At 41.1% G+C, this 13504-nt stretch overlaps 1 protein-coding gene across 6 annotated transcripts in view; it reads right to left on the reverse strand.

Annotated features, from left to right (window-relative positions):
• LOC130706683 (EF-hand calcium-binding domain-containing protein 11-like) overlaps positions 1 to 13504 on the reverse strand; it is a 147061-nt gene that overhangs the window by 38013 nt on the left and 95544 nt on the right. The window contains exon 6 of one of the 6 annotated variants that reach the window (XM_057539356.1): positions 5200 to 5577. The exons of 4 other annotated variants lie outside the window; for them this stretch is intronic. In XM_057539356.1, coding sequence (XP_057395339.1) covers positions 5523 to 5577 — 55 coding nt within the window. In that variant the 3' untranslated portion in view covers positions 5200 to 5522. Of the gene's footprint in view, positions 1 to 5199; positions 5578 to 13504 lie in introns of those variants that run through there. One more of the 6 variants, XM_057539357.1, reaches the window with a different exon arrangement.

Consider the following 13504-nt stretch of genomic DNA (forward strand, 5'->3'; position numbering starts at 1 on the left):
GGTCCCTTTCACTTGTAACCTCACTCCTACATCCAGGTTAAGTTCTATTTTAAAATACATCTTCTTTTTTTTTTTTTTTTTTTTTTTACAAGAAGAATCAGATAGTATACCAAATGCACAACCCTTATGGAAAGCAATTTACAATACCTATTACATTTAAAATAAGCATGCCCTTTGGCTCAGCAATTCCACTTCTAATAATTCACCTTGAAGAGATAGCCCCACATGCAAGCAAATAAATATGTATGTGGACGTTCATAGCTGACACGTTCATAGCATCTGTTCATTCAACAAGTAGCTACTGTCAGCCTACTGTGGGGCAGGCACTTGTCCAGATGCTGAGGATTCCACAGAGAACCAAACAGACAAACTTCCTGCCCTCCTTATCTTCCAGGGGTAGAGACAGATAATAAGCCAAACAAAAAGTAACCTCTATTGTAAAGTACATTAGATGGTGATAAGTACTACAGAGAAGAGGGCTAGAGAAGGCTGGGAAATGTTCTTTATAAATACCCTGAGCAAAGAAGACCTCACTGAGAAGGAGACTATTGAACGCTTGAAAGTGTTAGGAAGCAGGCTTGTGTATATCTGGGGGAAGAGCATTGCTGACAGAAGGCAGAGCATGTGCAAAGGCCCCGAGAGAGGAGCATACCTGGCATGTTTGAAGACAAGTGAGAAGGCGAGTATGGCTGGGGCAGCATGAGCAAAGTGGGAGAGCTATAGGTGAGTATGGGCGGGGGAGACAATGCCGGCGGGGGGTGGAGGTGGTGGGGGTGATCATTTAAGGCCTTGTCCACCAGTGTAAGGACCTTGGCTTTTATGCAAGTGAGACAAGAATCCACAGAAGCGTGGCCTGACCTGCTGCACATTTGAAAAGGATCCCTCAGGTTGAGAACAGACTGTCGGGTAAAGGCAGAAGCATGGAGCTGACTTGGGAGGCAGAGCTGGTGCTGACGTAATGGATGTGGAGAAAGAGAAAGGAGCCTGAGATGATTCCAAGGGTTTTGGCATAAGCAACGCAAAGGATGGAGTTCCGTGAATTAAGATGGAAAACTTTAAGATAAGCAGGTATGGGGGAGAAGATTAGGAGTTTGGCTTTGAACGTGGAGATGGCTATCACACATGCTTGTAGAGAGTTGGATGCAGAAAAATAGAAAAGCTAGAAGCAATTTAAACATCACTAACAGGGACTGGTTAAGTAAATTATTATATATTGATAAATAGCTGTTACAAAGAATGTGATATAATCATACTATTATGAAAATTTGTCTGTGATGCATTATATGGAAAAGCAAGTTGCAGAATGGTATGCAGTATTTTAATATTATATTTATGCATAATCTATGTGTGTAAGCATGTGCATGTATATGTTAGTTTATATGTTCAGAAAAAATGTGGATGAATACACACCAAACAGCTAATAATATTTATCCAGGGAATGGGATTGGCAGAGGGGAGAAAGGAAGAAACTCATTTTACTTTAGTTTCTATACTGTTAGAACTTTTCAAATGAAGAACATGTATTATATATATACTATAAAAGCTAACAAAGATTGAGAAGTTTTAAAAAGTGTTTTAAATGATGCTTGGTTAATATGTACGCAAACACTCGCAAACCCAGGCACATTTCATTAGTTATTACTATTTTTTTTTTTTAGATTTTACTGAAGTATAGTTGATTTACAATGTTGTGTTAATTTCCTCTGTACAGCAAAGTGACTCAGTTATATATTCTTTTTCATATTCTTTTCCATTATGATTTATCACAGGGTATTGAATATAGTTCCCTGTGCTATACGGTAGGACCTTGTTGTTTATCCATCCTATATATAATCGTTTGCCTCTGCTAATCTCAAACTCCCATTCCTTCCCTCCTCTACCCCCGCCCCCCCCGACCCTTGGCAACCACAAGTCTGTTCTCTATATCTGTGAGTCTGTTTTTATTTTGTAGATATGTTGATTTGTGTCAAATTTTAGATTCCAAGTGATATCATATGGTATTTGTCTTTCTCTTTCTGACTTACTTTGCTTAGTATAATAATCTCTAGGTCTATCCCTGTTGCTGCAAATGGCACTATTTCATTCTTTTGGATGGCTGAGTAATATTCCATTGTGCATGTACGTATACACACCACATCTTCTTTATCCATTCATCTGTCGATGGACATTAGATATTCTTTGAAATGAGGTAGAAACTTTGTGATTGCAGCTCTCAGCTGAAGTGGCAAGCAGTCCGAGATACAGGGTGGATGGTGGTGGGAAGTAAAAGAGTGAAAGAGGGTATGTGGAAAGGGGAATGGAGGAAATAAAGCAAGGGATAGGCATACTTCAGAGATCTAACACTTGGGCTGGGACAGTACTGAATCTCTAGACACGTTTTTGTTTGGCGAGCACAGTGCTTTTTCCATTTGTTAAACATGGATGCCTTTAGGCAACTTAGGAGCTCTCCAGGTTGCCAAAGCCCCACCACTGCCTGTGATCTCCCACCCAGCCTAAGTCATACATTTATGTTACCGCTGCAGGCAATGGCTTTTCCACTCCTAGGCTAACATGCATTGGCCTCTTATTCTGGGCTGGGACTGTATTCAATTCTGCCTTGTGCTCTCTTGGGCCCCTAGGTAACGCCAGAAGATTAAGAGCATTAATAATGTTTCCCACGAAATCTGCACATCTCATCTATCTCCCTTTTAGCCATATTCATATTCTTAGACATGTCGATAAAAATTAAAGTGGCCGTAATACCAGTTTTAGTTCATACTTACGTTGTAAAAACGTGAACTGTACAAATCAGCAGGCAATGGAACCCTGACATCTGATTTCATTTTGACAATTCCTTCTTTCCCTGGACTGGTAAGAGTTCCCTCTGCTTCAGGACAGAGTAGCACAAAGATACCACAACCCAAATCACTATTAAAATGACTGTAACAGGGAAAGATGGAATATAATAATATGACACATATGCAAAGTAGGTCCTGCTGGCAAACACATTCTGAAGGTGGGGAAAAGAAACCTTGGCAGGTAAAGGCCAAATAAAGGAAAAAATAAACTCAGCGTCTCTTTTTGCCATGCATCCTTCTGCACATTAAATAATACCCATTCTAAGATGACTTTAAGTGGCTATTAACATAATTATTTGTGGAATGAACGATGAATGAATAAACAAATAAATGCTCTACATGTGGCATCTCTTTATCTCAATGAAAAGAGAGCCCTGAATAGTTCTCTGTGGAATTCTTTTTTCAAAGTGGGTTTCAAGATCTAATTATGGCCCCTAGGCTGATGTTTGGCCCTCGAATTTTGGGTTTGGAACATGGAGCTAAGAGAAACTTTACGACATTTCTCTTAGCTAGAAGGGAAAAGGCCATAATGTTTAATCACATGTCTCTAGGGGAAAAAAAACAATTTTGAAAATGTTCTATTTCTAATAATCATGGAACATATATTGCCTTTTAAGATTTGTTTCTCAGAACAGCAGAACTCATTTAGTCTAGGAGAACACAGTGTGGTTCTTAATTATTTTTTTTTCTTTTCTAGATTCTCTGCCAAGAACTACACAGCAAAATGAAATGACAGTGCAGGAGACAGCTGCTAAGTTACCTCTTTGTTGTATTTCTAATAAGATAGGGACATCATTTCTGTTGCTAATGTATAGCTGTATTAGTTCTGAAATAAGCTATTATGGTTTTTTCTCCCTCAGTGGACTCCAGTTCCAATAAGTAATACATCATTCATAATTGGAAATGTGTATCCCTCCAAAAAGAAGTTTGCTCCTTCTTGCTTAAACTTTTAAAGACTTGAGTTCCTTGCTTGAATTTGAAACGACTGCCTGATTTGCATACATAATTTGAGATTGATTGAGCACCCACAGGTCAGGGCTGAGAGTTTAATGAATAAGAAGAGAAGCAGCTGAGGGCAGAGCTCTGAAAAAGACAACAATGAAGGGAAGGAGACTCAGAAAGCTGCCCGGAAAAGCAGGAAGAGCATGGGTGTCAAGGGCAAAGAGCATGTTTAGTAGGCCAGCTCACTTGTGTCAAATACTGTGCAGAAGGGCTAAAGTACCCATTGGCTTTAGCCAGTAGAGGTGACTGTTGGACCTGATTGGAGAGGTTTCAGCCGAGTTATTGGGGCAGAAATAAGACCACCATGGACTGGAGGGGATTTGGAAATGAGAGGCAGAGGAGTGACTGCAGGTTAAAGGCAGAGTGTTAGACAGAGATCACTGATGCAGTTAGGTCCCCAGCAAGCAGGAAGGGGCAGAATCCAAAGTCATGGTGGAAGGATCTGCCAGAGGCTGGGGGGCGGGGAAGCAGCCCCTTCACCTCTGAGACAGGAGGAAGGCGTCATGGCGGCAGGTGGGGCTTAGGGGTGGAAAAAGTTAGCCATTATCCTCCATCCTTATCCTCACCATCATTGTCAACAGTGTCCAGTAAAACTGCAGAGCGGTGTGGGGGGGGGCAGGAAGTAAAAGACACTGTGGCTTTGGTGACTTCTCTTTTCTTAGAGAAATGGGAAGCGAGGCCATTTGATGAGAGTGACAGAGAAGAGGTGGGGCAGGAGCCTGAGAAGAGTGGCGAAGTTTCGAAAGTGTTTTGGGGGAACCAGGAAGAAGCTGGTGGTCCAGAGGTGCAACTGGGACGTGAATACTGCTTATACTGTTCCCATGGCAGGCCCTCACCAAGCCTGCGTAAAGCAGGAAGACGGAGACTCGGGTTGCCGGGTACGAATGATGGAAGGACAAGGGGGCTAGGAAGCCGAGGGCCTTGCTGAGAGCGTGATGGACCAGAGGACCCAGGCCAGGCGGGGAGGCTCACAGTCTGAGAAAAACACAGAGAAGAGAAGGGACTGGAGGTCTTGATGAAGATGAAGATCAGGTGCAATGGGACCAGCACTAAACCCAGGCCAGCGGGGACCCTGCCCTGGGACCTGAATTTCAGAGGCCTCTGCTCTGGCCCTTCTCTGGCTGCACCCCTCTCCACAAAGGGAGTCTGCAAGACGAACGAGATGTGCCCCCCCTCCGTCCTCCATCCTCCACCTTTCAGACCCCGTTCCAGGTCCCTGGGACCCTAGGATTCCCTACCCAAGCAGCCTAAGCACGCTTTCAGTGCCTGTGCAGGCCTCTTCCTGAGGGTCCACCCAAAGGGTGGCTGTTCGTAGGTCATGTGGATTGAGGTGGGATGTGAGGGCTGGGCGTCCACACAAGTGCATGTGAGGCTCCTTATCACCTGGAGCAGAGCCAGGGACAGAGGCCAGCTCTCCCCCATGCCGTGAGTGCCCCACGTGGCTCGCCCAGGAACCGATGAGTTCCACATCACAGCTTTGCCTTCGAGTCATTATTAAAGTATATTTGTCAAGGTAGGAAGATAAAACATATTTTACCTAATAGTTTACCTTGATTTATAATTTTCATATCTCTAGACATATAGCATGCGGGCTTCTGTTTGTACCTTGCCCCAGGCCCTGCAAACGTTAGGGGTGTGCCCGAATGAGAGATTCAGCTGAGTAAGAGGTTGGAGTAGGGATTATTAGACTTCTGAGTCAACATGGCAGGGTAAACACTTGCTGAAAATTCTCAGTCTGCTGCAACATATAGAAATAACAAATGAAATTTTTTTAACAAAAAAATCACATAAGCCTTGTATTATTTATTTATTCTCTACTTTCATATCCCTCCAATCCATTCCCTGCCTTGCTCTGTGCCTCTCTGGGCCCTATTACCCGCGCTTCCTTGCTGGTGCCTTCCAGCTGGGTTTGGCCAACAGAAGTTACCAGCAAGAGATAGGAGAAGAGGAGGAGAGAGGATGGGGTATTTCTTTCCTGCTCCCTCCCTGCCTCAGGTCTTTCTTCTGGTAGTGGCTACTTCCCTCCAAACTCAGCTTCTACCCTCCTCCGTAGCTCCAGCTGTCCCTGGCCTCCAATAATAACATTCTCTCCCTTGTCCCTTCAGACTGGGAGTGGTGACAGCTTCCTAGTCCCTGGTACCTCAAATGACCTTGTTGGATTCTTTATTCCTGTCCATACTTCTGTAAATAGTTTCTTCATTAAAATCTCTTGAATTTAAGTATCTGAGTGATGCTCTATTTTCTGCTGGGACCTTTACTGATTGAAACCATTTTCTAAAACAAGACAGGAAAGTATCTGAATAGAAAAGGATCATAAGCCCATGGTGCTAAGTGATGACGAAGACTCTGTGGCCATTGTGAGGATGGGGTGGGGGCAGGCGCCAGAAAGACTGGAGGGGTCTGAGGTTTCTACATCTGCAAAGGGGAAGGGACTGAATATGCCTCACAGATATCAGGGGTAGGGTGGGGTGAGAAGAGTTCCATTTTTTTTCGGTTAGGATCAAGACCCCACATTACCTGTGACTAGAAATGAAGATAAGATGCATATATCTCACTAGCAACTGAGTCTGAATCACATGTGGGCACAGAAATTTTTACGTCCCTGTAGTAGGATTCCCAAGCCATGCTTAATTTATGACTTGTTTCAGAGCTAAGAAATTCCTGGGTCTGGGATTGAGGAAATCTCAAAACCACCCTTCAGAGAGAACCCTTGTAGAGCAGATCCACAGGGGAGGTAAGCTCTCAAGAAAAGAAAAGAAAACTACAAAATATGCAAGGATATGCAGCATGATTAAATGCACTCTGACAAAAGAGACAATTCACATCTGAGGAAATAGCTATAATAGAACACTCTGAAAAAGACATTTAAAATCCTCAATGTCATCATAATGGAGGGACTAATACCTATCAAACAAGACTGTGAAATCAGAAGGGTGTGAAAGAAAAAGAGTTAGAGATGAAAAGAAACCAACAGAAAATCTTGTAATGAAAAAATATAATTAGCAAGTTTCATACAGCTTAAGAGAGATTTAATGAACTGGAAGGCAAAACTAAGAAAATCTCCCACGATGCAGTAGAGAGAGATAAAAAAAGATAGGGGGAAACACTGAAAGGAAAATTAAGGAGACAGATGTAAGGGGAAAAAATTAAGGAGAAGATGTAAGGGAAAGCGCTGACATTAAAGAAGTTTCAAAAGGAGAGGAAAAACGGAGGAGAAAAAAATTTAATGCTGTAAATATCAGATTAAGGGAGAAAAACAATATGAGAACTTCACATATGTAGGGGAAAAAAAAAAATCACAGAAGCCCAACATCTATTGACACATGAAAAAACTGAGCAGATTTGGAATATAAAGGATTTTTTTCCTTCCACCAAAACCCTATAGCAATATCATACTAAATGGTGATATAAAGACTTAGAAGCATTTGCATAAAAAGCCAGAAATACAACATGGATGCCCACTACCAACCCTACCACTCAATACTGTATCAGAGGTCCTGGCTCACAGAAAAGAGTTATTTGAAGGTGAGATTTTAGAAATGGTGCACTTCCTGGTAATGGTCCAGACATTACCAGGACCAAACAATGGTCCTGCTAAGTGAGCAGTCAGCTAAAGTAATGGAGATGAAGGTCTCTGGAACTGAGAGGGCGAAGGAACTGAAAATCTAAAGTACTGGGTAGCACCCAGGATGATGTCAGAGGCTGTATGTGATGCAGGTGATCTGGAACTTGATGGATGACAGTGCCATGGACACAGAAAGCAAATCAATCAGATTTGGGATGATCAAAAAGGGAGGGTCTACCATAGGGTGGGAAATGTTGGTCTCCAAACAGCATCGTGCTTCTGAAGTAGTGTTCCCTCAAAAGACCAACTGGGCAAAGCTCTTGAAGAAGAGCTGAATGTCAGCTAAAGCAAGAAGGAAGATGCAATGTTCTACCACTCAGTTAAGGATGCAGGAAAGTTCACTTACAATGAAAGAAAGATTCCAAGGATGTCCTTGGAAAGCCTGAGTGAGGGGAAGAGTGGAGGCCAAGTCAGAACAAATGAAGATCCAAGTAGAATAGGCATGAGACACCCAGAAAGAGTGGAGGGGCTTCTGTTTATAACAGAGATGGTGGGGCTGGGAGCCAGATGGGATTAGGTGGCATGGAAGACAAAGCTCTCTCCATTACTCTGTCCCAGCCTGGATATTGACAGGAGAATCCACTATACATGTTAAGAAATGGAACAGACGGCCTCTTGGGGGTTACACTGGGAAGAAATAAAAAAATAAACTCTGACCTCCTGATCAGATCCACTAAGTATTAACTGCAGATTTCTCATTTGACAGTGCCCTTGTACTGTACTGTAGTCCACACTTATAAGTACACAACACAGGGATATTCTCATTTACCAATATTAGAAATTTAGAGAAATTAGGATATGTCATTAAAGAATGTATCTGGAACAAACACCAAAGTCTTAAATACAATAAATATTTAGTAGAGGGCTGTAGACTTGGAATCTATAAGTACTTAATGGCTTAATCTTATACTGAAGCTACTTGAGATATTTTATTTCACAATTTCAACAAAGAAACTGTTTCATACTTTGCATAATTAACCTCAGAGAAATAGATTTTGGAGACCAACGTCTCTGTTGATCACTTAGCTTAGCTGTGTCCCAAAAGCAACTGTCTCCATTACATCTGTCTTATCATTTCCCCTGATGCAGAACATGGCATGTATAAGTCTTAGGAAGCATCCCTTTCAATAAGGAACAAGTATCAAAACAAGCAAGGATTGGCATCTGTTAGCCTATGAATCTGGACTATTAATTATCTAAGACAAACACGGTGTATTCAAGAAAATAGTACCCATTCATCCACTTTTTTTCCAAAATAGAAATGCACTACATTTAATTTTCGGTTCTCTGTGTTTTAAATAGACAACTCAATAGAGCAATAAATGTCTTCATAATGAATAGATTTTTCTACATAGGGAACTCAATGTCAGGAGCATAGATGAAGATTTAACCCGGTGAACATAAAATTAAACAACAGAACACACAGGAATAATTTGAATTGGCTAGAAAATATTTTGGTTAAAAAAAAAAATGAATCACTATTATTGAGGGTAATTTTTAGGTTGTGATACAAATGCATCATTGTGTAAAAAGAAAAGATTAAATTACCAATATCTGTAATTTAATTACCAATATCTAAAATAAGATCCAGCTCTCTGTGTATCCTGCCTTTCTCCTCATGTAACTGTTCTACTTGGCCACTCTGGTGAGCCCCTCTAGGCTTCGTCTTCCCTGTCTTCTTCCTCACGCTGCTCTGTTTTTTTTCTCCTTTGATCCAAACTCCCACTGCTCTCCTCCTAAACCTTTCCAATGGGTACCACGGAGCTTCCGTTTCTAATTAAACTATCCTACATCTTCTTCAGCTAATGCTCACTGTACCTTATGCCTTAATTGAAACTTGGTTCTCTGTTGGAGACATAGCTTCCCTCCACCTGTTCTCCAAATCCCCTTCCCTCCTTAGTCTTCTGGAACCTCACCATTGATTTCCCCTTTCCTCTTGTATCTTCAACCTTCTCTCTCTATGGGCTCCTTCCCATAGAATTATAATAATCTCACATCTCAGCATCCCTCTCTCTCTCCCCACTCACCCACCACACCTTTTTCTATCTTTCCCCTCCTGTCCTCCACCAACCCCCTCCTCTCTTCTCTTCCTCTCTCTTCCAGCTCTTGGAGCCTACCGCTCCACTGACATTGCTCTGGATACAGTCAATGACTCAACAACTACTTTCTTGTTGCTCAATCTAGAAGACTCTCTTAATCATTTCACTGACTTCTTGACAACACTGGTCATCACTGACCCCTCCTTCTTCCTCTATCTCCTTGATCTCAATAGTCTCAATAGTCTCTGCGGAGACCACATAGTCTCTGGATTCTCTTAATTCTCTGGGCACTTTTCCCAGCCAACTTTGCACACTCTTTCTTTGTTTATTCCTAAATGTTGGTACTCCCCATGGTTCTCTCTTCAGATAGTCTTCCCTTCTTGTCTAAATCCTTCTCTCGGCAAGATCTCACTCATCCTATGCCTTCAGTTACCATTTATATACTAATAACTCTCAAATCTATGTCTCTTGTCCAGCTCTTCCTCCTCAGCTTCAGAACCACATATCCAAATGCTGACTGGGCATCTCCTCTTGGATAGCTTGGAGATGGCTCAAATGGAATACATCCTCCCCCTTTTACAACCTGTACCTTCTGTTTTCCCTCTGTCAGTGAGCATTATCGTTACTCCCAGGTGCTAAACCTGAAACCTAAATTCAGTCTTGTCAAAAAAATTTTCTTAATTGAAGTATAGTTGATTTACAATGTTCAATGTTGTGTTGTTATCAAATGTACAACAAACGGACTCAGATATATATATATATATATACTTATATATATATATATATATATATATATATATATACTTGAATCAGATATATATATATATATATATATAATCTTTTTTCAGATTCTTTTCCATTATAGGTTATAACAAGATATTGAATACAGTCCCCTGTGTTATACAGTAGGTCCTTGCTGTTTATCTATTTTATATATAGTAGCATGTATCTGTGTATCTGTTAATTCCAAACTCCTAATTTATCTCTCTCCCCCACTTTCCCCTTTGGTAACCCAAGTTTGCTTTCTATGTCTGTGAGTCTATTTCTGTTTTGTAAATAAGTTCATTTGTTCATCTCTTATATGTGCAATCTAAAAAAATGATACAAATGAATTAAATTTAGTCCTGATACCTACCCTTCCCTCCTTAACCACACCCAATCTATTTACCTAGATCTGTAAACTTCACACAAATCTCCCTTAAGTCTGTCCACATCTCTCCAACACCTGGGCCATAGCCTAGCCCAGGTTCCATCATCTCTTGATTTGGTTGCCATGGTGACCCCTAACTGGTCTCCCTGCCTCTAGACCTCCATTCTCTACAGCCAGAGAGATCTGTCTAAAATGCAATCTGAAGTCGCTCTCCTGACTTAACGCCCTCCCCCGGGATCCTCCATTTCCCCTAGGGGGAGGTCCTCACACACTCACAAAGCCCTTCACGACCTGGCTACTGTCTTCTAGTCCAGCTTCACATCTCACCATCCCTCCACTCTGTGCTCCTGTTACACGCGACTTCTTTTATTTCTGCAGTGAAGTCATGATCTCTCACATGGGGACCTCTGCACATGCTTTTCCATATACCCAAAGCAATCAAGCTCTCTTTGCCTGGCTAACTCTTACTCATCCTTCAAGTATCACCAGAGACATTAATTCCTCCTGGAAGTCTTCCCTAAAAAGGGCCAGGTGCTACCATATCACTTTGTGCTTCTCCTATCATGACACTTCCCACTCTATGGGAACTATCTGTTTAATTGTAGGTGACTGCTAGCTCTGAGGGCAGGGCCCGTGTCTGTCCAGTGCACCATACTATCCCTGTACCAGCGCAGGCCCAGTACATGCTAAGTATTCTATATGTACTAAACCAGTGGTTCTCAAACTTTGTGCCTTCAGGATTCCTTTAAACTCTTAAAAACTCAGAACTCCAAAGGCTTCTGTTTATGTGCGTTATATCTATCAATTGTTACCATACTAGAAATTAAAACTGAGAAAAATTTAAAAGATTAATTCATTTAAAAATAAGTTAATTACGTTGTAACATAACTTTTTAAATGAAAACTAAGTAAGCTTTCCAAAACAAACCAAAAAACTGTGGTAAGAGAATTATTTTACATTTTTGCACGTCTTTAAAATTCTTAATACATTACAGCTGGATTCTCCTATCTGCTTCTGAAATCCCTTTGTGGCATTCTGATTGTGGTATATAAAGAAAAATACAGCCTCACACAGATATGTAGTTGAAAAGGGAGGAGTATTTTAATAGTTTTTTCATATAACTGTAGATATTCCTTTTGATATTATACCATAACTCAGTAAGTGGTAATTTCTTACAGGCTAGCTGCAATGTATAATTTGAAATCATATCAATTAACTTTTCATACTTTGCTACATTAAAATCCTTTGGTGTATTTTGTATTTTCAATGGATCTTTTACCCAACCATGATTTTGTAACACCATGCATTGGTTATCTTCTAAATGTTAACACATTTCATTATACAATATTTTAAAAACTACATTTGTTAATATCACCACTGAATTTATCAGAAAAGTCTTTAAGTATTGAGAAACTGTCAAGCTCACAGTGGCAGATATAAGTTTCCCAAATTTTAACTTTCACTTGAAAGCTTGAATTTTAGCATTGGCAACAAATACTGTCACAGTTCTTTTCCTTGAAATGACAGGCTCACTTCGTTCATTTTTTAAAAAATGTCGACCAAGTACTCAAGTCTAAATAACCGTAGTTTGTCTGTCAGTCATTCTTTCAAATAAAAATAGTGTTCCATTAAAACAGTGGCCAGTCTAGATCTCAACTTAAACAACTGGGCAAGAGTTTTTCCTGGAGACAATCATCGTGCCTCCACGTGTGACAGAAATGCAGTATGGGTACTTCCCAGAATGTTAAAAAGATGTGCACTTGAGAATTAAGATTTAATAAAACAATTTTTTATTGCTTCATCAAGGATACTCAAGTGAAACTGACTTTTCTTTTTTTTTTTTTAGCTGTGAGGGCAAAGTGGCGAAGAATACAATGATTATCAGTACAATTTGGTATTACTGCCTTGATTTATGCTAAAAACAGGTGAAACGATTCATGCAGTGCTACCTACCACAGATTTTGCATCATCAATGCAAATGTCAAGAGAGTGAAACAAGGCACACAGTGCCTTAGCATTATGAAAATAGTTTGGGCCTCAGAGACCCCTTGGGGCCGGGGATCACACGTACAGAACCGCTGGGCCAGATGAATGAATACAAGGAAGGAGACCGCAAGCCAGCTTGGGTGCTGGTGCCACTGCTGCCCAGAGCTGGCCCTCCCGACCGGAAATCCAGCCTGAGCACCTCCTGCATGGCTGACCCCTCTGCTCTTACTCTTGAGCTTCTAGTTGCTTCCTCCCATCCAACCCGTAGGTGTTGACACCTGGGCCTTAAGAAAGTCCTGGTTGGAACCTGATCTCCTGGTTTCATTTTTGTTATTTCTGGGACCCGGCTTTGGGTATCAGCCCGCTGGCCTTAGGCCCCATGATAAGGAGTATTTTTCTGGACCATTCTGGGGTGTACTGGCCAGATTTACCTCTTGCTAGCTCTGTGTATTGCACTGTGTGTGTTGGAGAAGGCAGTGGGGGAGGGGAAGTACAGGGTTAGGGATTTGGTACAAATTGATATTGTTTACGGATGTACCTAACTTTGAAAGTAAAACAAAACTGTTCTGCTGTTTTACTTCTTGTAAGACAAGGTGAACTATTCTTATACTCTTGCAGATAGGGCTCAAATAAAAACCTTCATCTGGTCAGTGAATATAAATTGAAAGAAATGACCAACATATTACAGTTTTAAAGATGTGTGCTCATCCATTTCTCTCCCATCAGTACCTTCTGAATACGCATCAGGAGTTCATCCAAGTATGAGACCTTGGTAAATGCATCTTTTAAATATGAAAGTTGGAGTTGGGCCTGCACAGAACAAGGTATCATTTCCTGAAAATAGCTTCCAGCAAATAGCAAATTA

Source organism: Balaenoptera acutorostrata, unplaced genomic scaffold (assembly GCF_949987535.1).
Source record: "Balaenoptera acutorostrata unplaced genomic scaffold, mBalAcu1.1 scaffold_636, whole genome shotgun sequence".
Classification (NCBI taxonomy): Eukaryota; Metazoa; Chordata; class Mammalia; order Artiodactyla; family Balaenopteridae; genus Balaenoptera; species Balaenoptera acutorostrata.